Genomic DNA, 25726 nt, shown 5'->3' with positions numbered 1-25726 from the left:
AATACAAACTTGGCAAAAACGTGGTGATGTCCTCAAGGAGCTTGCCTTTATTTGCAAAATGAGGCACTCTTCATTAAAATGCAGGATGAATATGCCGTTGTAGAGATATGAGCACAGTGCCATGGGACTTCAGAGGAGAGAGCTAGATGATTCCGTCTTTCTTGTTTACAACATCTAAAAATTTATTTAAAAAAACAAAACAAAAAGAGAGCTTCAGAGCTGTGAATATTTAGTCTTTCTCAATATATTAAACTATATTTTGGTAATCCCTGACTTTTTTTTTTTTTCAGAACTTTTTCTCCCCAATTTTTTTTCATGGCTTTCTTGATTTTGGCCCCAAATGTATGAAAAAGGTTTCTTGTATGATCTCTTTACCAAAGACTTACTTAGTTCTAGAAAGACACTATGGGGTTTATTCATTTTGTTTCATAATCTCTGAGTTGTATCCGTCTATGATTTTGGAAAAGTCATATCACTTCTTTGGTTCTGTTTCTTTATAAAATGGGGATAATAATAGGGTTGATATGAATATTAAATGAAGTAGTGCTTAGCACAGTCTTTGGGTGGTACAAATGCTCCATAAGTGGTCGCTTAAAATTAATATAAGTATAATTATTATTTTCATAAAATTTTCACTCATAATTATTGTATTCATTTTCATTATTATCAGTTCAGAGGTGAAGCCAACATAGAGCATTAAAAATAAAATGTTGGTTAAATTGGCTTTTTTAGAATATTAAGACAGGGGGAAAAAACTGTACTACTATAGTTCTGATAATAGTGACTTTTTGTAATTTCTTATATAAACCTTATAAGTGAGGTTGTTGTCATTCTTTTACAAATACAGAAACTTGTTTAACTATACCAGACCTTGCAGATGAGCAAGCTTATAGTTACCTACTGGTTTTTAACCGATTCCCCCCACCATCAACCTACTTTTCTCATAGGGAGGGGGAAACTGGTCATTTGAATCAGGATCCTCTATTACTCACCTGGCATAAACTACCACTTGGCCCAGGCAAGTGATCAGGCGATGGTATGTAAGATGGATTTGTTTTTTATTTTATTATTATTGTTTTATTATTATTATTATTTAAATATGAAATTTATTGTCAAATTGGTTTCCATACAACACCCAGTGCTCATCCCAACAGGCGCCCTCCTCAATACCCATCACCCACCCTCCCCTCCCTCCCACCCCCCATCAACCCTCAGTTTGTTCTCAGTTTTTAAGAGTCTCTTATGTTTTGGCTCCCTCCCTCTCTAGCCTTTTTTTTTTTCTTTCCCCTCCCCCATGGTCTTCTGGTAAGTTTCTCAGGATCCACATAAGAGTGAAAACATATGGTATCCGTCTTTCTCTGTATGACTTATTTCACTTAGCATAACACTCTCCAGTTCCATCTACGTTGCTACAAAAGGCCATATTTCATTCTTTCTCATTGCCACGTAGTAGTCCATTGTGTATATAAATCACAATTTCTTTATCCATTCATCAGTTGACGGACATTTAGGCTTATAAGATCGATTTAAAGACAGGCTTTGTCTACTGGCTTCCAAAGTTGAGGGAGCCACAGGCATATATCCTGGACAGTCAGCCTCTGTGGTGCCTGGATTGCAGTCAATTTTATTGATTTTTTCCAACACAACAGCTTCAAAAGGTTCTTCTGCCCCAAAGTAGCTGATCTTTTCAAATCTTTGCTATTTCTTCTAGGTAAGACTTTCAGATAAGAGGGTGAATGCAATTAACAACTGAAAACTTCAGTTGATGAGAAGATATGCTGTAACATGTTTAAGGGTTTCACAAAAACGGACACATAGAGTTGAGCAACTCCTTGGAGAGATTGCCTTCTCATTTTATAGCCCAGGACACTGGCCCAGAAGACCTACCCAAGGTCACACCATCAGTTAATTGCAGAGATGGGAAGCCAGGAATCCCAATTTTGATTTATTTCTTAGCAATTGTGTTTTTCAAAGTGTGGATATGTACTACCATATGCAAAATTATTTTCCTTGGCATGAAGGATAATTTTGGGCATGCACAAATAAACTGTAATATCATAGAAGCAGAAGACCATTCTCTTCTAACTCCCTTTCAGTCTTTCTAGTTATGTCAAGGATTGTATACTTTTGCTGTTTTGTCTTTAATCTTTCTCTATTAATCTCCTCTGATAACAAGGGAGCAGACCTCAGGCTTAAGTTACTCTTAGAATTTAATTAAAGTGTTTTGTTTTAATAGTATTGATTGGTACACTTACCTTCCATCTATGGCAGACAATACTGATTTTCCATTTGAAATAGCAAATTTTTCATTTAAAAGAATATAAGCAGATTAGAATGCATCTACTTTATAAAAATATTAAGTAATTAATAGTGCGGGTGTAAATTATGAGCAGTACATGGTGGGTTTCATATTGGCAAAAATAATGATTAACTTGGAAAATAAATGGTTAAAGCTTGGAGAATATTTGACTCTGCCTTTTAGAATGCTCTCAGCCCTTTGAAGATATATTTGGCTGAAATACTAGTTGCCTTCTTATTCCTATCATGACTTTTTTTTGAAGTTTGTTTATTTTGAGAGAGAGAGTATGTGCACGCACATGCACATGCATGTGCACAAGTTGGGTAGGGGCAGATAGAGAAGGAGAGAGAATCTCAAGCAGGCTCTGTGCTGTCAGCACAGAGCCTGATGTGGAGCTTGAACTCACAAATGGTGAGATCATGACCTGAGCTGAAACCAAGAGTCAGATGCTTAACCATCTGAGCCACCCCGGTGCCCCACATGTCGTACCTTCTTAAGGTAGCAGCCAGAAAAGCAATTATTAAATCTAAAAGGAGAACATAAAAACTACCCACACACCAGAGGTGATCTCAGATATGTCCACAATTGTATTACTGGTAGCTTTCCTACAAGCAGAAAAGCTGGATTGGTAGCCAATTTAGTTTCAATATGTAGATAATTTTAAACTCTATGCTGTTGCATTTATTGAGAACAGAAACTGGTTTTATTTTTCAAGGACTGATGATTTAAGATTCTATTTTAGACCTCATTCTTGTCTTATTTTCCCCTTCTAAGAAGTTCTTTAATTTCTCATGATCTTGCTGTTCAACGAGAGGGTGTGAAATAAAAAGGTGGCAAAATGCAATTTATTTTGCACTATTATCACGTTTTAAAGATTAGAACGTATGGAATGAGTGGAACAGGAATGTTAAAGTTATTCATCAAATGGAGGTATAGGTAACTTTCCTTACCTATAATTTACATATATCAAGTGAATACACAAAAAGAAAGATGTCTTAGGTTATACTATTGGATGATTTTCCTATTATCCTTAACAGCTAATTTCCCAGTGTTGCTTAATTTGTTTACCTATCCCTTGAAGCATCAGTTCCTACTGTAACCATAACTTAGTCCCCCAAATATCCTAGAGCTCTGAAGACCAGTTACTGCTAGTCTGTCATGAGCTTGCCTTTCATAAATATGACACAGAACTTATTCATGTCTCTTTCCTGCTGTGGGCCCCCTTCCATTGACCATCATGACCTCTTTTTTTTTTTTTTTTTTTTTGGAATGTGCTTGCAGTGGAAAATTTATTCCCATTTAGAAGAATCTGAAAAAAAAAGGATGGGGAGGTGGAGTCAGCTTCTGGTGACTTATGGGCAGTTAGAGTCAAATGTTTGAAAAATGGACTTCTGAATCAGCAGAGATTCTACAGAGTGACTGGTGGAACTGCATACAGAGAGGTAGAGTACTGAGATGCCAGGAAATCATGCTACTTCTATTACGTACGGCTAATAAAAAGACTGCACTGCTAAATTCAGGGATAGGAAGGTTAATGATGATACATTCTTTTTTAGTATCAAAGATTAACATGATAACTTGCATATTAAAGTTAATTCAGACACACTGCTAATGGAGGAGGCATACAAAATTAATTTCTACAGCACTTCTTAAATTAGGAGCACTCACTCTTCTCTGGCTCATGCTCTTTGTCCTGGCAAGAACTGCATGCATACTTAGAGGGGGTACACTTCAGTGCGTAGCGGGGCACCTTAGGCCCCTGAGGGATTTGCAGAGCTCTGGGTGTGTTCCCTTCAGTCCTTAATCACTGCCAGTCCTCCTCTGGGTGTTTCCCTGTGGGTTGTTACTTGGCAAGGATTTTTGTCTTAATAGTTAATGAGACAATGGGATTGAGCTGAGATGAGAAGAGGGTGGAAGGTGGGAGAAAGAATGGCAGAGAGGAGGGAATAGCTGCTGTCTCTTCATGCAGGAGACTCTCAAAGTAGAGTGTAGCACAGCATCTTTGGGTAACTGCTGTCTTGAGCCCTGTCAGGGAGCAAGGCTCAACTGAAATAGGAACCCAGGCTGAGATCTGGCACAATATCTCAGGCAATTTGCTTGACTTCCTCAAGCCCCACTGTGTACATCTGTGAAGGGAAACTAAAATTACCTACCTGATAACTAACTATATATATTTAAATGTTAGTGAAATTTACATAAAGTGAAATACACAGATCATAGATGTACAGCTCAGTGAATTTTTTACATATGCATCTACACATGCAATCACCATCCATACAAGATACAGCATAATTTTACTACCTAGAAAGTTACATATGGAAATTTAAAAAATAAACAATATTTTTAAAATAAATAAACAAAGGCTTATAATTTTATAGTGCTTACCATGGTCCAGGTGTGCCACTCTAAGTGCTTTATACATATTATTTTATTCTTATGACTTTGTGAAGAGAGGTGCTCTCATTTTCCCCACTTTACAGAGAAGGAAACAAGGATAGAGAGAGATTCCTGCTCTTAATATCCTCTACCGTTCACTCTGTAGCACTCATTGTGTGGCCTGGCACTTAGTGCATCAGAAGAATGAGAATGGAGCCTCCTTCATGGCTGACATTTCTTTCCATCCCTCCTCCTCATAGTCCAATTTATCACTGTGCCTTTTCTTGGGCTAGTAGGCTGTGTGTGATGCTCTAGCAGGAGAGTCCTTGAGGGAAAGGGACAGACTTTAGCTATGTTCCATCCCAGCTTTAACAATCAGGTACATTGGATGTGCTCCAGAAATAGTGATTAACTGTTGTTGCCAGAAAACCCTGCCTTCCAGCTCCTGCTTGCTCCCACTTAGTAAAGAGATGGTGTTGACAAATGTATTGGTTAGATCAATACATTTGGGCTGCTTGAGCAAATGGGCAGTTTGGGCTGCTTAACCATCTTTGGGCTTTATCTAAACCTGTCCTTGTGATGATACAAAATTTTCTAATGAAAATCCCTCATGTTTCCAAGCTCTTTTGAGCTCCCTTGTCCCAACATGTATCCCCAGCTGTCCTGCTTCAGACCCCAGGTGTTGTTCTTTTCCATTTCCACCTTCACTTTCTCCTGCTCCTCTTCCTCGTCTTCTGTATCTTTCCCCTCGTTTTCCTTCTCTTTCCTTTCCTTTCATCATGGTTGTCATGACCATCACCAAATAAGCTTTAGTAATTTGCTGTCTTTTAAATACACTATAATTGCCCATTATAAATTCTTTGTGGGAGGCAGCAGTGTTCTATGTATCTTCCATATAGCTGAAGTAATGCTTACCCATTTGTAGAAGATTATTTTCTGACATATTTATCCAGCTGTCCCCTTGACATCTCCATCTGAATGTCTTACAGGCACTCCAACTCAACATTTCCAAAACTGTATTCATTCTGTTCACGAAAAGCTTTTCTTCTTCCATTATTTTGCCAGTCATTTTGAACTAGCCCTCAAATCTTCCTGTGCCTCATTTTTCACTTTTTAACAAATGTTTATGTATTTTTGAAAGAGAAAGAGTGAGGGGGGAAGGGACAGAGAGAAGGGGGCAGAGGATCTGAAATGGGCTCTGTGCTGCTAGCAGAGAGCCCAATGCAGGGCTTGAACTCACACACCATAAGATCATGACCTGAACCAGAGTTGGACACTTAACAAACTGGGCCCCTCAGGCACCCCTCATTTTTCACTTTCAATCAATCACTAAGGCCTTTGAATCTTTCTTATATATACCTTGAATTTGGTCACTTCTCTCTATCTTTACCACTTATATCCTGGTTCTATATACCTCTATGCCATTTATGATGCTTAATATTTGCTAGGCAGTCAATAAATACTTGTTCACATGAAAAATAAATGAAGCTGCCATGTGAGGACAAGTGTGCAATCCTGAGCCCTCCTCCATTTGTTGTTTTGATGTTTTGCATGGGCACTCGACACATCCAAGGAATTGAAACCATTAGCTTTTCTCAGGTTCTTTTCAGAGTTAAAATTCCACAGTTTGATGTCAAAAGCAACTAAACACTACTAAACTTTAATGAAGAACATTAACATTAACTCAGTATGAAAAATTTCTGTAAGAATTTAGTTCCAGACAAAACTGTGTTTCTCTTACAGAATTAGTTCTCTTCTACCTTAATGGCCAACAAACTCTAGAACTTGGTTGATTTTCTTTATTGCCCTGATAATCAGACAAGCGAGGAGCCCCATTTTATGGGCACTTGGAGCCCTTGTGTTTGTTAACTTTTACATTGGTATGTCCTCTTCTTTTGTTTTTTTCTTCTTTTTGGAGTAAGGTATCATGGGAAGGAGTACATATAACTAATAATAAATATATCAACATGTCGTGCCCCAAATAAAATACTAGTGTCAGTTTCATAGAAGTACAGTTCGAGGTTCATCAGCAGGGACTGAACGTAATTGGAAACAGTGCGTTTCATTGTATGTGATTTCTATACTGTTCCTATCAATTGACAGGTTCTTTTCTTTATTATACTTGGACTGCCCCAAGGGTAAGGACCATATATTGTCCTCCCTTAGTACAGAAAGCTTATTACATGTTGGTGACTGATATTTATTCTGTTTACTTTCTCCTGTCTCATGCTTAGCTCAGTTTCCTCTTCGCTGGCCTCAGAGTCCAAACAGGATCTCTTTGATCCTCTCATTAAAATATCCAGCCTAAGTAGGTGATTCATTTCTTAAGTCACTCTTTTGTTTTGGGCCTTCCAGAGGAGGGCTCACATTGGCTCTGTTGCAGGAATGGAGAAAGGAAGCAGGCAGAACCCCTGCCCCCTTAGGGCTGTCTCTGTTCTCCACCTTCTTAGCTGAGTGCTTTTAGGAAAGAAGAACAGGCCAGAGGAGAAATTCTCCACATTCCCACTTTTATTTAGGGGGGGTAAAAGGCAGTGATTTTCCCCTCTTCTTTGAAGTTTGTTTGCAATTAGTCGGCTTGTTTCAAATATATTACATTTCTCTGTTTTCCCTTTGTAATGAGCAACACTGGAATTTTAACGTGTAGGGCTGTAAATGAGAGGGACCCCACCCTCCTCTCCCCTGGAGCTGTTATGGGGAAGGTAAGAGGAACAGAGATGATTGGAGACAATTACACAACCATTCCATTTTGCTAATGCTTGAATCCAGGAGAATTTTCTCATTTAATTCTCTGAAATGAAGGGCCCCTCTGTTAGCCTTAAAATGTAAACAAGAGGCTTTTAATGTGCGCTTTTCCCAGAAATGGAATGCTGGCTGCTCAATATTGATCCAAAGCATCGCTGTTGGTTTTTGTTCTTCTTGGTATTTGTAAGTTTTATGATGGCAGCGATATAGGATCGCTCACGGGCGGCTTGAGGATTGCGGGTAAGTGGCATTATTATTCTAAGGTGCAAGCAGAAATGTAAAAGGATGTTCAGAAAAAGCATGCCCAAGCTCTCCTTTAGTCTATCCACATACAAAAGGGAACATAAAAATCTGAGGCATATATTCCAATCATTTCAATTTATATCCACCTCTTGGAACGCAGTTCTCCGAGTTTGGTGTTTCAGACAGAAGCACACTTTGTTTGAATGATGCAGGTAATAGCTTCGAATCCATTTTGTTCCGGCATGCCTGGTCCAGGCGTTTTGTCAAGTGTAGATGTCAGCTACAGCTGAAGGAAACTAAAGTTCCAACGTGCTTTGCTTTGGAATTCAAAACTTCTTAGGCATAACATTAGATCCCCATACCTCATTATACTTAATAACTACAACTGAATGTGTATGATGTTTTATTTGGAGCCTCTTATGAATTAGGCATTTTAATCCCCATTTTTAGAGGAAGGGAGGTAAAATGACCTGTCTGAAGTCACACCACCTACCAGTAGTAAGCTGGGACTCAGACCTAGGGCTCTGGACCGTAAATCCAGAGTTCTCTCCACTTCCCCACCCTTGCCCCTATGATAGGGTAAAGCCAAGAATGGGAGGGTCTTACTAGAAGAGCCGCTCAAGGGGAGGAGGGAAAGGGGAAGAAACACACATACAGTTCTGCTCCTTAAACACCCCTCCTCCAGCCGCCAGCTACTGCCACTTGGTTTCTTCAAGGACAGCACAGAGTAATAAATACTGCACTAATCCAACACTAAATAGCATTCTGATTGTGAGCGTTGGCCTCAATGTAGGCAGACAGGCTCCCTCTCTGAAATCGGCAAACACTTGTTCATTCATCTAACACATATTAGGATCCTACCGTGTGACAAGCATTGTTCCAGGAACTGTAGGAGACAGGACTTGATTGAGATTAGACATCTCGCTCCAGACTCTCACTGTCTTCTAGGAAAAGGTAGTGAATAGTTTGAAGGTCATGACTGCTGTTTGCTAACCAACTGCAGTGAGATGGGTAAGCTCAACCAATTGTTGCTCAATAAATGGTTGGCTGAATTAACAAAATGAAAGTGAATGACTGGACTAAAGGTTAAATCACCGAGTTGATGAATGCTCATTATTTTTTAGGATTCTAGGATCAGAATTTGTTTGTTTTGTTCACCTGGGACCATACCCCTTATTAAAACAAAACAAAACAAAACAACCAACCATTAAACAAACCAGGCAGCCAGGGTTTTGGATTTTCTATTTCAGGCCAGCTTGAGGGAGCTAACAAATTCAAAGGGTGGCTGCCTCATGCTGGCAGGATCTAGGAATTGGGAATAATTGTCCGTACTCATGCACATGTGAAGTTGGAGTGGCACCGGCATTGGGGTCAGACAGGCCTGTGTTGGAATCTTGCCTCGGTTATGGTCACCCTAGCTAAGTGACCCTGGGTAAGCTTCTTGGAGCTCCTATTGTCTCATCTGTAAAATGGGGATAACACAATATACCAGAAGAGGTTTTGAGAAGGACCAAATGAATTCTCAATGTGGTGTCTGGAGTTCACAGGAGGAGGAGTTCAACATAGGTTGCATATCTCATATTTGATATTCCCTTCTCCCATTCTCTTTCATTCTCAACAGATTTCTAGACAAATGGTTTCTACCCTTTCTTAAAACATAGCTGTTATAATGACTCGCATTGCTGAGAAAACTCTGAGTGTATGACCACAGATTAGCTCAGAAAGAGTTCCTGGTCAAGAACAGATTGAAATTCATGGAGCCAGGGAATTGTGTGAGTCTCCAGAGGGCCAAGGGCTGGGGGTGAAGGGATTAAGGGATCTGTGTGGCATGGTACAGAAGAGAGGCAGTGGGTCAGGGATGATAAGCCCTGGAGGGGTGTGGGTGGTACTGACTGTTATAATATGTGTCCTAAGTGCTTATAAATTAATTTGAATTCCAGATGTCACCGAATTGGAATCAAATGGGCGCGAGGGATGTAAGACATAGCTCTTTGCAGTCAAAAAGCTAACTTGACTCTTTTCTCCTCCTGCATGAATTTGAAATGGAGCCTATTACTTTGATGGGAATCTTCCTTTACAAACGGCTCCGATTATCCAGTATAGAGGCCACTTGTTTCCACCCTAGGCTTTTTCATTTGCTTCTCCTTCCATTAGCCAGGGTTAGGAGGTGGGTGAGACAGTCTTCTAACAGGCTGAGCTACACTCATCTGGAATGGCATTGCGAATGTAATTGTTCTAAGCATTAGGGACAAATCAAATTTTGGGTCATGACTCAACTGGCCATATCTGCACCTTTATTTTCCTAAAAGCACTTTCTATGGAGCTGGATTATGGTTTAATGAGTGAGCTGGCTGGGAGGAAGCCGGTCAGCAGTGACAGTGAAAATGATCTCGGAAAGTGCAGAGGGGTAGGTGAAAGTGCAGGCACCTGTCAGAACACACCAATTATGCCCTAACAGCTTTCAGAAGGTGTGATGATAGGCTACTGCTGCACCACTTCACACCATCTGAGAAATGTTGATGGGAATCTTTCATTACTTGCTAGTTGAGGCGATGAAATGGTCTCCGTGATTGGGTCCTAACTTGATAAACCCTAAAATGAATCTATTATTCTCTCACGCAGTTGTTCAAAATGCATTCAAAATACACATCGATATAGCATGTCTAATCCATCAGGAAGACATGTCGACTCTGCCCCAAGTCTCTCTGCTTTTGTCTGACCCTCCTGCCACAAACTGGTCAAGCTTTCATCTTTTCTCCCCATCACTGTTACTGTAAGGAGGCAGGATAGCTTGGCAGATGTGAACATGGGCTCTGGAAGCACATTTCCTAGGTTTAAATCCCAGCTGTGTGATATTAGGCAAGTTACTGAACCTCTCTGAACTTGTTTCCTCATCTACAAAATAGGTATAATGATATACTTTTCACGGAGAGAATGGCTGGTAGATAGTGAGGGCTCAGTGAACATTAGACCTCTTCTTCCCCCTCTCAAAAAGCCTCCTCAGTGTTCTGCCTTCCTCTCTAGGCCCACCCCCAAGCTTCATTAAAAATACAAAACAAAACAAAACAAAATGAAACACAACATGTTTATCTCCACCCAAGAGTCAAACTCTTTACCATGGGCCATCAGGCCTGACGAGACCTGGCCCTAGCCAGAATCTCCAAGTTTGTCCTCTCGTATTGTGCTCCCCATATTCTATAATCTGGCCACACTTTGTCCATGTGAGTCCTTCAGTGTGTTAAGCAGATTTCTACCCCAGGGCCTTCACATGCCCTTTCCTCTGCTTGGAATGCTCTTTCCTGAGATCTTTGCAGGTTTTTCCCTTCTCACCCTCAGGTCTCAGCTCAGGAATCTCCATCTCAGAGAGGCCTGACTGCCTCACGTGGAACAGTCCTCTCCACACACCCAGACTTTCTTTCTCCTGTTACCTAGTTAATTGTCTTACTATCAGATATTTGTATTTGTCATTGCAACATCCACTCCAGGGCACTGTGTCTCCTGTAATCCATGAATATTTATTTTTGCATAAAATAGCTCTGGAAGGACTTTCTCTCCCAACAGCCAGGACCGGCCTCCTTGTGCTGCCCTTAGGCTGTAGGGGCCTATTTGCCCGTGCACTGAGGGCATTCATAGTGCCTGTGGCTGTCTGTCCCCAGGGTTGAAATACCCTAGCCGCTTTGCCCCTATGTCCCCCTATGGCCCTCTCTGTGTCCAGAGCTCCCTTTCTGTGACACTTAACTGCTTTTGCAGCCTGACTGGCCTCCTTTCCTTCATGGTCCCACTTTTCCACTCCCCTTTCAGCGTTTTCTGGAACTCCTCCTAATAAGTAAGTCACCTTCACCCAAACCTCATCTCTTGAGTTTGCTCCTGGAGAATCCAACCTAAGACAATTATTATCCTCTTGAATTATTTTTGATACTCCATTAGAATATAATATCCACTAGAACCATGCCTGTTAGCAGTATTTATTTCTTATATCTCTCTTTCCCTACTCTCTCTTTCTCTCTTCCTCTCTCCCGTCCCCCCCCCCCCGCCCATATATACTCAAAGACATAAATAGATTACATACAGACTATCAGAGCTTACAAAGTATATTTATAATCAGTGTGACACTTTGGGGCACAAACATACATCCTCTTAAAAATTCCAGCAGTTACATATCAATCTACCCTTCCTCCCATCGCTGTTTCTGAATGGCAAATGTCAACTTATTACAGGGCGTTTTCTTATAGGTTTGGTGCAATGTCATGTTTTATGTTAAATATAAGAGATATGTGGTAGAAGCAATAGCTTGGAATGAACTTCCAGTGAGTATCTACAATAAAGTTCTGGAAGTACATTTCTTCTTTAGCATTCACCCCTCTAAGATACCTAAAGAGACTTTTTACAGGTGCTGGATTCTGAAATCTCTAAATAGGCTGTTTGTTTAGCTGGGAGACATATTTTGGCCCTCAGGGTTCATAAAGTAAAGATGTACATCATGGCAGATGCAGGCTGGAGGGGGAGTGAGTGATGATTCTGAATATTGTAATTAGGTGTGCTTTCAGGGAGGTAAGGAAAGTGAATCATGAGTTGCTGCTGAAGAATGCGTTGGGGGAAAATGCTGGTAGAGTTGTAAAAGGCTTGTGACCTGATCGGGAGTATGAAGTTTGTGGGTAGCTATTGATTTCCCGGTGGGTGGAATTACTTTTCTTTGTGACACACTGGCTGGAGGAGGAAGGTTATGAGAACAAATTGCTATCTGTCAGACTGGAGCTGTGTGTGGAGGTCCCCCTTTATGTCCAACTGACCTAACCATGTGGCCTCTGACATCTGTGAACGCTCCTCGGACAAACAGAAGCACCAAGCCAAGTGCGTACCACTCAGCCTCACCCAGGGAGAATTTTGGCTTTCAATTAGGCATCTACTCTGTTTGCCAAAAGGGCTGTGGGGAGGACAGGGCAAGGCGTGACAATGCTCCTCACCCTTCCCCAGGAGGGTTGAGCTGAGCTGAATTCACCTTTCGGTCAATAGGAACTTGGCTAAAGCAGAATGAGTTTCACCTTAAAGCCTGTAAAATATTGAACAGGGTTAAAGAGTCGATTATCCTGTGTTGGTGACAAAGTAAGGGGCTGGCTGTGTGTGGAGTGGAACTCTGAGTGAAGGCTGCCATAGGCAGGCTTGGACATGGGGCAACCACGCTGAGGATGTGACTGAGTCCCTGAAAAGACACCTTGCTTGTGTTTAACCCTCTCCCTCTGGTCAGAGCGGGACTCCTGAGTGTTCCCACATCTCCCCATTCCATTGGCAGAATGGGGATGCATCTGGGCTCAAAGATCAGCCAACAAATCCCTAGTGGGAAGGTATGGTGCCAGTCCCGTCTTCATAAATTTCGTGAAGGTTCTTCCTCAGTCCACGCCCACTTTGGGGCTTCTCTTTATGGACATTGTCTTACATGCAAAGGCCTCTGCTGATCCTCTCTCGGTTCTGGGATGAGGTGCATGCAGATTGGTGTGGGGCTGGTGCTGAACTGGCACCTCTCAGAAAACCTTGTGGTGTACCCTAGCAACTGGAGACTTGAATTTAGAATGTAAGATAATCACACCATTTGTTTTCATCTTCTCACTGGAAGGAGGATCTCACTGCTCATCCCATTACACAGACAATGACCAGATAGTATGGCAAACAGTTAAGACAGAAGTCTGAGTGCTACAGGATCCCAGAAGAGGGTCAGCCAAGTCATATTTGAGTGTCAGGAATGTTGTCCTAGGGATTTGGCATCTAAGTTAAGACCTAGAAGGCAAGAAAAAGTCAGGTAAAGATGGGTGGGATAAAAGCATTCTGGGCAAAGAAAATAATGTGCAAAAACTGAGAAGCAGGAGAGGGAGAGACCACGTCAGGAACAATGTGCAAGGTGGACAGTGGGCGGATAAGGAAGGGTTAGGTAACAAAGGGCCTTCAGCTATGCCAAAGAGTTCACAAAATTCACCCTGAGGACAATTGGAAACCAATGAAGAACTTTAAGCAGGGAGACCTATGGTCAGGCTTGAGTTTGAGGGAAGTTCCTGCTACTGAGATTGGAAATAGGAAGATGGGTTTGGGATTGGAATAGAGGGTAGAGAAGGCTGGCTTGCGGGTGGATAGATATGATTTCATGATGGATTGATGTTGGGTTCATAGAGAGGAAGCAAGTTTGTTTGGTTGACTGTGTGACTAAGGTGTCTCCACTCCGAGACAGAGCAGAGAAGGAGTGGACCTGTAAGGAAGATGGGGAGTTCACATGTGGTTCTTAGTCATGCTTCCCTCTAGAGCTGGGGCGGGGGCTGTGGTCACAGATGTAGTTTTGGCCTGATTCATCTCAAGGTAGTTTTCTAAAGTGGGCTAAGAATCTCCATTTCATTCTTTCCACGGCACTAATATTGCAGAGTAGGAGGCGAGGAAAAGGACCTTCTTATTTAAAGTATCCCTGAGTCATGAAATTATTGCAAAAGAATATCACACTTCAAGAGAGTTATAGATTCAGGTAGTAACACCTTCCATAGGACAAAACTTTCTCCAAGAAGGAAGAAACCAGAGCCCAGAAACACTGCTTTGTCCTCTCTGTCATCACTTCAATGAAAGAAAGCACCTTCCTGTGAAAATACAGAGTTGAATAGCTCTGCAGGTTCCTAAGTGCTGGTCCAATTACAATTTGGACTTGTTGCCAGATGGGAGATCTCCCAGTCTTTATTAGGTATCAGGTACCCAGGGTGGGTATGCAAGTCTCTGATACTCATTGGCTCTGCCTGTAAAGATTGATTTCAGGCTCTGCAACATTTGTCTTTTAAAAATACTTGGATTTGTTTGCTTGACAATTTAGAAATGCTGCTTCCTGAAGCTTTACAGACTAATATAATTTCACAGCTCCAATTACAAACGAGAAAAATTATTTCATCTCAAAACAGAGGAGCCAGACGTTTCTGAGAAATCATGGTTAATGAGAAGACAAAGTACTTTCTGAAAAACAGACCAGGTTATTAATGGCCTCCTCAGCTAAAATTTTGCTGACTCTCAGCATGGGAGGCTTTGTCTCATGGGGATGCTGTTTTTGATAATCTGTAAAGTAGGTGACTTTCAGATTGATAAACCACTGCTTCTGCTGGGGACTGGTCTGCAGCTCCCACAACATCAGCAGTGGTTTGTAAACATTGCAAACATGTCCAGTGTCTTTCCCCCTACCAAATATATCCTTCTGCCTGCCGCTTCCTCTGAATGTGTATTTTGTGGGAATCATAGACTTCTGGATGGGGACTTAACAACCATTTAGTTCACCCCTTCATCTGATTCTTTGAATACCTTCTCATCACCCCTATCCATAGACAGCTACCTACTACTTAAATACTTGTAGGGATGGGGCAGTCACTATCAGAACTTCCAATGAGAGTTTACTATTTTAGTTCAATCTGAAGTAGAATTTAAAGTCTGCTGACTTCCCAAGGAGATATTCATTAATATCTAAAATCTCCCAACTGGCATTTTCCCTTGGATTCATATCTTTGTAATGGGGTCTGAGTTATCAACTAGAACACCAACAGAATCAACATTTAAGGGAAAACCTGACCTTCATTACTTCACAGCTCTGTTGTGTGAATACTCCTAACAGGTTGCCACTCCCAGGAGGTGAAGGCACTGGGTTTTGTCTTGTTTACTTATGTCTGCCTCTTATTTATGTTGGCTCTGTAGCTGCATATGTGCACATACAGTTCTTTTACACACATATGTATGGAATAAAAGAACTGGGTTCCTCTGGGGAGCGGGTGTTGGGGGAGGGACTGGAATTGTGAATGATGTTCTAAGGAAACCTGAACCTAATCTTTAACACTTAAATTTTTTACAAGGAAAATATATTCATGAATTGTTTATTTAGTGAAAAATTATCAAAAAGAAAGAAAGAAAGAAAGAAAGAAAGAAAGAAAACTAAAGAAGGAGGATGCTCGGGGCGCCTGGGTGGCGCAGTCGGTTAAGCGTCCAACTTCAGCCAGGTCACGATCTCGCGGTCCGCGAGTTCGAGCCCCGCGTCAGGCTCTGGGCTGATGGCTCAGAGCCTGGAGCCTGTTTCCGATTCTGTGTCTCCCTCTCTCTCTGCCCCTCCCCCGTTCATGCTCTGTCTCTCTCTGTCCCCAAAAAAATAAATAAACGTTGAAAAAAAAATTAAAACAAAAAAAAAGAAGGAGGATGCTCAAATGCTTCTGAATGTCCTTCATTCCAGAATGCCGGGACATTCTGCTTCCTGTCATCACCAAAGAACTGAAGGAGCTGCTGGAGCAGAGGGATGAGATGCAACACCAGGTCCAGGAGAAGAAGTACTGTGTCGAATTACTCAACAGCATTTTGGAGGTCCTCAGCTGTCAGGATGCGGTGAGTCCTCATGATGATGTAGACGTCCTGGACTCAGACTAACGCTGAGCTGATTAAGCTCTGAAATATTGATGCTGATGAATAGCAGTTGAAGTCTAAAGATAAAAGTCAATGGCTTGCTCAGCGGGCCTGCTTTTCCAGTGACTAACCCCCATGGCTGTGAAAGATGGCTTGGGGACTGGAGTTAAACATGTAGCATTATGTCACCATATTTCTTGTTGGACAGGCTTTCTTGGGATGTAGGTATGGATGTATTGCAGACTTTCTGGGTGACTTGTCCGTTTACTAAAACTGTTGTCTGCAGGGGGAGGAGGGGAGTTTCCTAGGCCTGCACAGTCAAGAAAACCCTCATCAGTTTTCTTAGCTGATTTACATTGGTTTTGTTTCCTTAGTTATCTCCTGCAATGGTGAAATGGTTAAGGCTCTTTCTGGATGAACAGAGTGCTCAGGGTGAGGAGTAGGATGGTGATTGGGGGGTGGCTATGGCAGTGAAGCCAAGGTGTATTTGGTAGACATCCTTCAGAGATTAGTCAGGGATGGCACCAAAAGGAAAGTTTCAGGGGAGTAAGTAGAGGGCCTCCAAAGGGCAGAGTCTGCAGAAGAGGGATTGGTGGTAACAGTAAAGATGGGGAGACAAACTAGAATTGTTAAGATTTGGAAGAAAGGGAAGGCTCTTGATTCAACTCATGTTCATTTGGCAGCCTCACCTTGTCTTTATGTAATGTCCAAGAGGTCTATTTTCCTAGATGGGCTGGTTTCAGAAGACTGGGTAGACTTAAACAACTGAGTATTTTCTAAGTATTGGGGTGAGCATTCCCTCCCACCCCTTCTCCTCCCTAGAAAATTCTGAGAGAAGTCATTTCTAGATGAACTGTATCTATGATTGACTATAATTAGAAAACACAGCAAAACATTATTCCTTTACTGCTTATATCCCATAGTCAACCATTATTATCAACTTCTCTATGTCTGTTGTCCTTTCCATGTTTGCCATCCTAATTAAGCTTCTTATCTCATTACCAGATAAATACAGTAGCTTGATTCATTTATTCATTTGTAAATATATATGATACACCAGCTGTGTGCCAGTCATTGAGGACATACAAGCCTGGTCTCTTTCCTTAAGAAAATCTATGAATATATATAAGAATATGTAAATAAACAATTGCAAAGTAATATAATAACCAAATCTGGATTTACACAGTACTGGAGTTATAAAAACTTTGAGTGTGTTTGTGTGTGTGTGTGTGTGTGTGTGTGTGTGAGTCTATGTGTAAGCATTTTTGTCAAGGAATTCTTCACAAAGGAACTGAAGTTGGGTGTTCAAGGATAAATAATTAATGGTCACAGCTGCTACTTAACTTGCTATTTTCTAGGCACTGTGCTAAATGCTATTTCTGTTTTCTTTCTGCCCACCCTTGATAGGTGCTAAGGATTATTATTCTCATTTGACAGATGAAAAACCTGAAATTCATGGACTTAACTTTCAAGGCCAGACAGCAAATAAATGGCAGGGTCATTAAAACCCAGGTCAGTCAGACTCCAAAGTCTGAATTATCATGTGCATTGGAGATACAAGAGCATGGTCTTTTCTCTCTCATTTTCTTCCTATCCTCACCCTTTTGCTTGGGGAGAGGGAGAATGATACCCAAGTGCTTGGATCATCAGGATTCACTTTGTGATGCTGTCATGATGATGGTGGTGTTTTTATAAGTACATTCACCAACCAGCTGTTGAACTGGTTCCAGTCTTTGCCATTTGATCTTTAAAAAAAAATTAAGGGAGAATTTGGTCTTACTCTCACTTGCAGTGTAGGAACATGAGAGTTGACTCATCATTTCTCTAGAACATCCTAAAGATATTGCTTCTTCCTGTTGAAAAGAATTTATAATATTTCTTACAGTTTAGTAATCCTCACATCCCTTTTCATGGGGGAAAACAGCCTGGCTTGTTGAGATATGCCAGTGGACCCCCATGTAAGGAATACACTTATAATGGGTTGACCATTTCCCTGATTTGGGTAGAAGGATGGCCCCAGTTCATGTTTCATTTGTGAAGCAGAGGTGCTCAGGCTCTGCCCATCCAGTGGGAGTGGCCTCCTAGAGTTCTGTTCTGATGGGTTGTCATCATTTTGCACACTGGGTAACATCAGACACTGGTGAGAAGAGGCTGCTATCTCACACACTCTGGGTAGTGGGGGCCTCAAAGATGAGAAGTGAGTGGGAGGCTCTGAGCTCCCCTTGGAGGATTGCGGCATTTGGACTTGAGGTGTGTGGGAGGTGTGGTGTCACTCTACTGCCTCTGAGTGCATTGCTTTTATAATGACTTCTGCCTATGGGGCCTAGCCCACCCCTTTCCCTGGGTGAGCAACTCTCTTTGCTGGATGACTTATTAAATACAGTTGTTACCATTGGGTTTGGTATGAGATTCTGATGCTCTACGTGAGCTTTGCAGCAAACCTCTTCAGCTCATGAACATGGAAACCTCTCTTCTCAAAAGGTTTTCCTTCCACCAAGGAGACTCATTTAGTTGCCATTATCCCTTTGAACTCAACTGACAATCAGAAGTCCCCATGTATCTAATCTAAATCTCTCTTATTCTGGTATGTAGCAGCTCTCCACTCTGGCTGCACATGTATATCATCAGAGGAGTTTTTTAAAGCAGCTGCATCAAGGCTCTGGTCCCAGCCATTCTGACTGAATTGGCTTGGGATTGGCAGGGGCATCACAAGGGCAAGTTTACCAGGTGGTGATAAGAGGCAGCCAAGGCAGAGGACCACAGCTCTAGTTGCAGAAAGTTTTTAACTTTCTGACCTGGAGGAGCTGTTAAAACAGGTTTCTGATCCTTACATTTGGAGGATGGGACCTGATCATTTATTTTTCTGAGTTCCCAGGTGATGTGGATACTACTGGTCCAAGGACTATACTTTAAGAACCATCACTCTAATGTGACCTATTTTTTTTCTTTATTTTCAATATTCACTGGAAATGGAAGAATGGTTGGGCTCATCCTCATTCCTTTACCTTCTCAATTAAAGAGCCCTTTCCAGTCTATAAAACCTAGCGTCTTCCAATATGGCATTTAATAAACCGTAAAATGGCAAAATCTTCAAGCACATTCATTTGTACTCATAAATTCATTTTCATGCGGTAGTGGGGAAGGGCCAGTGCAAAGATCTGACTTTGACAATCCAGACTGTCGGGTGTGCTCTTTGGTTTCTACAGGCACTGACTTCTCAAAATTGGAAATTTGGAGGAAAAATAAAAAAGCCTCCCGGGGTAAATGTCTTGGATTTTTCTTCTGGTTGTTTGGTTCTTCTCTGCTGACAGTAGCATAGCCATCCCCTTTTACTGTTGCTTTGTTGGCCTGTCTCCCTTCCCAAGTATAGACTATATCTACCTGCGGGAACCATTGCTCAGGGGTAGAACCATGCGTGGAAATCTAGAAATTATAGTGCAGGATGCCAAGCTTCCTTTTGGGGGGCATTGTGTGTTTGGGGGATGGGAGAGGATGCTTGTCTTCAATTGATTGTCATCGTTTGGGTAATTACAGCCCAGCACAGCAGGCCTGGCATAAGGAAGCTCTGCTTTCCTGTTATTACCTTATTCAGTGTAACCCTGGGTGGCATATGACTCAGGGGATGATGTCTGCCTTAGCCTGGGTATGGATTTTTTTTTTTTTTTTTAATGATAGTGTTAAATTCCCTCCTCCAGCTTGCTTGAGTTGCACTTGGCATAGGAAAGGGACAGGCTCAGGTGAAGGATAAAGGCCTGACTTCTGCCTGTGTAGCTCCTCTTTCCCCCTTACTGAGCAAGGTTAGCCGTCAACTCCAGTTACTTTGAAAGGCTGTTTCACACTGGCTTTGCTCTGTGCCTTTCTGGCTGCTGAGTAACTCATAAGATTTAATTTTGCGCCAAACCCAGAGGGAGTGTTTTTCCCTCTCTTAAACCAGGCTTTTCGTTTTTATGTTTCACTCCTCTAACAGAAAGGAGAGTCATCATTTTGTACCCTGCTTAGCAATCATAAAGTATGTAAAGATGACTCTTAATTTTGAACAGGAGATGGTATTGGTTATACCTGCCTCGCCTCACGGAGGTAGAGAATGCGCAGAATCAGCTTTTTATTTATTTTTTAAAACTCTTTGAACCCATTGACTAAATCTTGGTGGGGAGCAGGGGTTAACCAAGGCACTCTATCAGTCATAGTCAGTGGGATTTCTGATATTTGTATTTATCAGCTTAGACACTGGTAGGGAGGGCTTTTGCTCATTCATTTTCTCTTGCCTGGAATGTCCTCAATTCCCATTCTTTCTATGCAAGTAAAGTCCTAATTACCTTTTAGGTTCAGCTCAGATAATATTTCCTTTCTGAAGTCTTCTCAGTTCCATGTCTTCATCACCACCCTCCCCCTCCCCCTCCACAAACCCCTAAACAGAATTTGGGGCTTCCTTCTCTGTGTCTTCCTAACCGCATATTCAGACTGACATTATAGCACTAATTGCTTGGTGTTACACTTTCCTGTGTGTGTCCCCTGCCAGGCTTTGAGCTCAGGGAGCAAAGCTTCACACTTTCAGCCTCACCTCTTACCAATTCCACCTTTGTTCTCCATCCTCTTGCTCCGCTAAAACTCTTTCACTAACCTCTTCCCTGACCCCTCTCTTGTGGTCTAGGAGCAGCTTGTGCCCACTTTGTCGTGGCTTCTGTGTTGTCATCTTCTGCAGACTTCTGTGTCTGTAGGATCAGGAATGTTGTGAGGACAGAGACAAATCTTACAGCAGCCCTCCCCTCATAATGCCTGGCTCACGAAGCTATCTGCTGTAGGAATAAATACATGAATGAATATTATTTGCCCAAATCAGTGGTGGAATTTGATTCCCCCCCCTCAGGTCTTCTGCTCTGAGAGCTATGAAGGTATTATCTTTTTTCATTTTGCATTCCTTGGATGTCAGGTGCAGGGCTTGAATTACCTACCCTCAGTTTATAACATGTTACCATCATTGGTATGTGCAAGGTCCTCCCTTGTTTGTGTTTTTGTTTGTGTGTGTGTGTGGGAGGGGGGGTTTCTTACCTTTTATCTCCATCTTTTTTTCCCCATTCCCCTACTTCCCCCACCTGCTATGACTCCTTTGTCTAATATATTGAATATGCACATGTGATGTGGGGTACACGTATTTTTAAACACACGTATACACACACACATGAATACTCACACTCATGCCTCTCCTGTGAAGGGGATCAGATATTGACACAAAAGGGAAATAGTATCAGCAGCTCTGTTAGGGTTCCGATGGGTGGAGAAGGGACTATGGTGGACGCAGGGAGCAGTCTAGGCTAGAGGGTGTTCTTGGTCCAGCCCTGCCTCTGACCTGCCATGTGGGAAAGAAGCAGACTCTGCAAGTCTGTACTTGGGTGTCTTTTTCTGAAGTGCACCCCCCAGGGCCACCCTAGTTCTGGGCTCTCTGATAATCCCAGGCAGCCTGCTTGATGCAGGGTTGAAGGGAGGCCACTGCTGCCTCTTTGAATTACCATTTAATTCCTAGGAATCAATACTGCCATGCAGAAGCAGCAGGGTTTTCTTCTAACCTATATGCTCCCTCATATTTCAAACAAAAGGCAGGGAGACAGGGCTTGCAAAAATTCTCTTGTCTGTGGTGCATCCCAAACAGAGAGCAGCTAATTAAGCCTCCAAATTAAAGCTGAAATAGATGAGAATCCTCTACCTTCTGCTATGTCCAAGGCCATTTTCTTTTTACCCCTTGCTCTTCCTCTGCTTCCTTGGTGTTAAATCTGCCCTTTCTAGGCTAGTAGAATAACATTATGATGTCATGGATGGTGACATATTAGACACTTTCTTTCCCAGCACACTTTAGCCTGCAAAGTGCTCTCTCATGTCTTATAATTATTTGTTTCTGGCAACCCCATGGGAAAGGTAGGTTTTATTATCCCCCTTTTACTGGTGAGGAAGCCAAGCCTCAGAGAGAGAGTAGGTAGCACTCCTAATGAGGTCAGAGAGTTAGCAAAAGGCAGAGCCTGGCAGGAATCCCTTCATCTCACTCTCAAGTCAACAAACCCTCACACATCACATTGCCTTTTGCCTTTTCACATGTACGCTTTACTATTTAAGAACACTGTCTCCAGCTTCATTTCCCTGTGGAGGTAAGAGCATAGACTTTGGGGTCAGGCTACATTCATGTATCCATCCCACAAATACTTCTAGAGGTGTTATTCTGTGCAGTGTTCTATATGCTGAGGCTATAGTGATAAGCAGAGCTGGGGATACATTCTGATCTGCATCTTATTAGCTTGGGAATCTTGAGAAGTCATATACTCTGTCTGTAAAATGGGGATGCTATTTCCCCATGTGCCAGGATTACAGTGAACAAGAACATCTGTGAAACCACCCCAGCACTGTACCTGGCATATAATCCATACTCAGTACATGTGACTTTTCTTCTTGCCTCTCTGTTCCCCTTCCCTCCTATGCTCCTCCCATTGTTCTAAGCCTATAATTCTTTTAAGAAGAGTAAAGGGCCAAGTGGCCTCCTAGGAGAATGGGAAATAGGTACTGAGCCTGGGAAGGACTCTGCACCCTATTAGCACCGAAAGTAGATCTTGAACCAGGCCTGGTGGCAGCCAGATGCTTTGAAGCCCTCACAGCCTCCACAGGAGGCTTGCCAAAAGGCCACAGATGCTGCTGCTGGAGCCAAGCCACTCCCTGCAGGGAATCTGGACTTCATATGGGTTCCTGGAGGGTCTGGAGAAAAGTGTCGTCCTCCCTTTTCAGGGGCTCCTTTGGGGTGTTCCTGAATTTCGTTCATGATAACTACTGTATGAGGTGGTGTGCTGGAGCTGGCTCACACCACTCAAGGGAACCAAGTGTTAAATTTTTAGGAATTTTATGAGTTATTTGTTAAATAATTGCCATTATTAAAAATTTATATAGGTATCTATAATTAAATAAGCCATATTAAAATCAAATGTGATAAATAGATATTCAAAACACATCCCTTCCTAATTATCTTACTACACTTTATTCTTATTTGTGTGCGTGAGGTTATTTGAATCTATTGTGTCTGCAATAGGAATGCTGTTTAACGCTCTTCTGAGGCTGCCCATCTCTTCTCTAACTCTGTTCAGTGATGTCATGTTGGTGGCTTGAAATCAATCATGAAAGGAGTCCTCATACCACAGAACTGGCAAACACCATATATCCAGGCCTCTGTTTTTGTCTTCCTGGAGAGCCAGTCGATAAACTTTTACCAGCACACCATTGCTGAGACCCAATGGAATTGCCAAAAACAATAAAAACCCCAAAGCACAGGGAAGCTGCTGCCATGCTTTTCTTCTCCCTAACAGGCTTGGTTCTACTGTCTACAAGTTCTCACGGTCAAAGAGAGGATATGCCAGGGATGTAGCAATTTTAAGACAAACTAAACACTCAACCTAGAGCAGAGATATAGAAATATGTTCCATTTCCCATGGTGATTCTTATTTATTGGCAATGGTTTCTTCTCTAGTAGTATTGAGTGTTTACATAGGCCAGTGAGAAAGAGAGCCCCAATTCCTGCATAGGTGAGGGGTGGGGATGATGAGTTGGGTGCCAGAGGCTTGCTGTACCTAAACTGGGTGTCCAACCCCACAAAGCTGTGGGAAAGGTACATTTGACAGGAGAGTGCTGTCTTTTACCTCAGCAGGTTTTGGTCCTTGGACCTTAAATAGGGTTTATAGATAATTAAAATTCACTTTTGATTAGGCAAACACCACAATAATCTTATTACAAGGAAGAACCACCAATGGGGACTAAAGATGATGGGCAAAAGTGTGATGAGAAACGAGGTCGTTGCATAATCTCAAAGTATTTTTCCCAAAGAATCCACTTTTTAATGACACAAGGAAAGCTAGTACCTTTCCAGTGGAGAAACCTGGCAGCCACCACCTTAACCAGTGATGAAAGGAGCATCACCAGGAAAGATACGTATCAGCATCATTTGCCTTCTGATAAGATGCACTGAGAAGGACAACATCACTTTGGTGGGGAATCTTGCCAAAAATGCACAACCTCAATCTAATAATGAGAAAATGCTCAACAAGCCCCAACTGAGGGGTATTCTAAACGATGACAGACTAGTACCCTTCAGAAGTTAAGGTCATGAAAGATGAAACACTGTCACAGATTGGAGGGGACTTAACGAAACATGACAGCTGAATTCAATGTGGGATCCTGAAATGGATCATGAACCAAAAAATGGATGTTAGAAGGAATGCTGGAAAAATTAGAATAAAGTCTATAGTTTAGTTAATGATGTTGTACCAATGTGAATTTTCTGGCTTGGTAATTGTGCTCTGGTTATGTTAACATTAAGATTTTAACATTAAGGGAAGCTGTATGAAGGATACATAGGGACTTCTGTACCATTTTTGCAACTTGTCCATGAAGCTAACAATATTTCAGAAAAATTTAAAAGCTTATCTTTGAAGTATTTGAGGAATGATTGCTCACTTGCAAAGAATGCATTTTGAGGATGAACAGTTCCCCAAAGCATGCCTAGTCCAATGTGAAGGGATTCTGTTAGATAAGGGTTTTTCTCTGCTTTATCAGAGACAATAGCAAAATCTGCCAACAGATGATTGGCCTTACTGGAGGATTCCACCCTGTGAAGTGCTCCAGCCTATCTGGAGGCAAAATGTAACTTCCCACTGAATGAGCAATTGATTAAACCAATGTTAGCATGCACTAACCCAGGACTAGGCTCTGGGGACTGGGTATGTGGAAGAGCATAAAAGCCTGTCCTGGGCTCAAGGACTTTGCAGGCTATAGCATTTCACTTGGGCTATTTGACAACACTGTCCATTCGATGTTTCCTCGGCCAACATGTGGGACTTGAATGTCACTTGATCTTTGCTTGGTAGGCTTGGAAAGTGAGTAGTTTGGCATAACTTACCAGATGGTCCTGGTGTCGTTTATTCTCAGAGAATCCACCTGGAAAATTAGAAGACAGCTTTTGTTGATGGTTGACTAAAATTCTCTCCAATAAAATTAATAATCCAACACATTTTGTTCCATCAATACCAACTAGAAATACTTCTTGAGATGTTCTTTAATATTCCTTTATCTGCCATGACCAAAGTTTAAAGGAGTTTGCCTACAGCCAAATCCACAATGGCCTCTCCGTATTTGCTCTTTCTGTTCTGTCCCTCACCCACCTGGACTACCCCTCAGGGACAGAAAAGGGTAAGGCAAATGAAGTACTTGCCTGGGATGATGGCAAAGTGTAAGAGGGCAGCAAAATTCAGTAATCAAGAAAAAATAATATATGAATGCAATATTTAAAAAAATACATTTTGATATTTTGTTCATTATGGATTTTTCAAAAATTTTTAATGTTTATTTATTTTTGAGAGAGAGAGAGAGAGAGAGAGAGAAAGTGCAAGTGGGGGAGGGGCAGAGAGAGAGACCCACACAGAATCCGAAGCAGGCTCCAAACCAGCAGGCTCCAGACCCCGAGCTGTCAGCACAGAGCCCTACGCAGGGCTTGAACTCATGAACCATGAGATCATGACCTGAGCCAAAGTCAGACACTTAACCAACTGAGCCACCCAGGCGCTCCTGTTCATTATGGATTTTTTGCACTAATTCTTATTTCTAAAAATATGACATTAAACTTGATTTGTATCTGTTACTGAGTTTTTT

General features: G+C 41.9%; 1 protein-coding gene across 1 annotated transcript in view; it reads left to right on the top strand.

Annotated features, from left to right (window-relative positions):
* Positions 1 to 25726, top strand: part of DOCK2 (dedicator of cytokinesis 2) — a 413885-nt gene that overhangs the window by 138961 nt on the left and 249198 nt on the right. Inside the window, exon 26 of the mRNA XM_015065771.3 lies at positions 15888 to 16036. Coding sequence (XP_014921257.3) covers positions 15888 to 16036 — 149 coding nt within the window. The remainder of the gene's footprint in view (positions 1 to 15887; positions 16037 to 25726) is intronic.

Source organism: Acinonyx jubatus, chromosome A1 (assembly GCF_027475565.1).
Source record: "Acinonyx jubatus isolate Ajub_Pintada_27869175 chromosome A1, VMU_Ajub_asm_v1.0, whole genome shotgun sequence".
NCBI classification, from domain to species: domain Eukaryota; kingdom Metazoa; phylum Chordata; class Mammalia; order Carnivora; family Felidae; genus Acinonyx; species Acinonyx jubatus.
The sequence above is the reverse complement of the archived record's forward strand: the minus strand, read 5'-3'. Positions and strand labels throughout refer to the sequence as shown.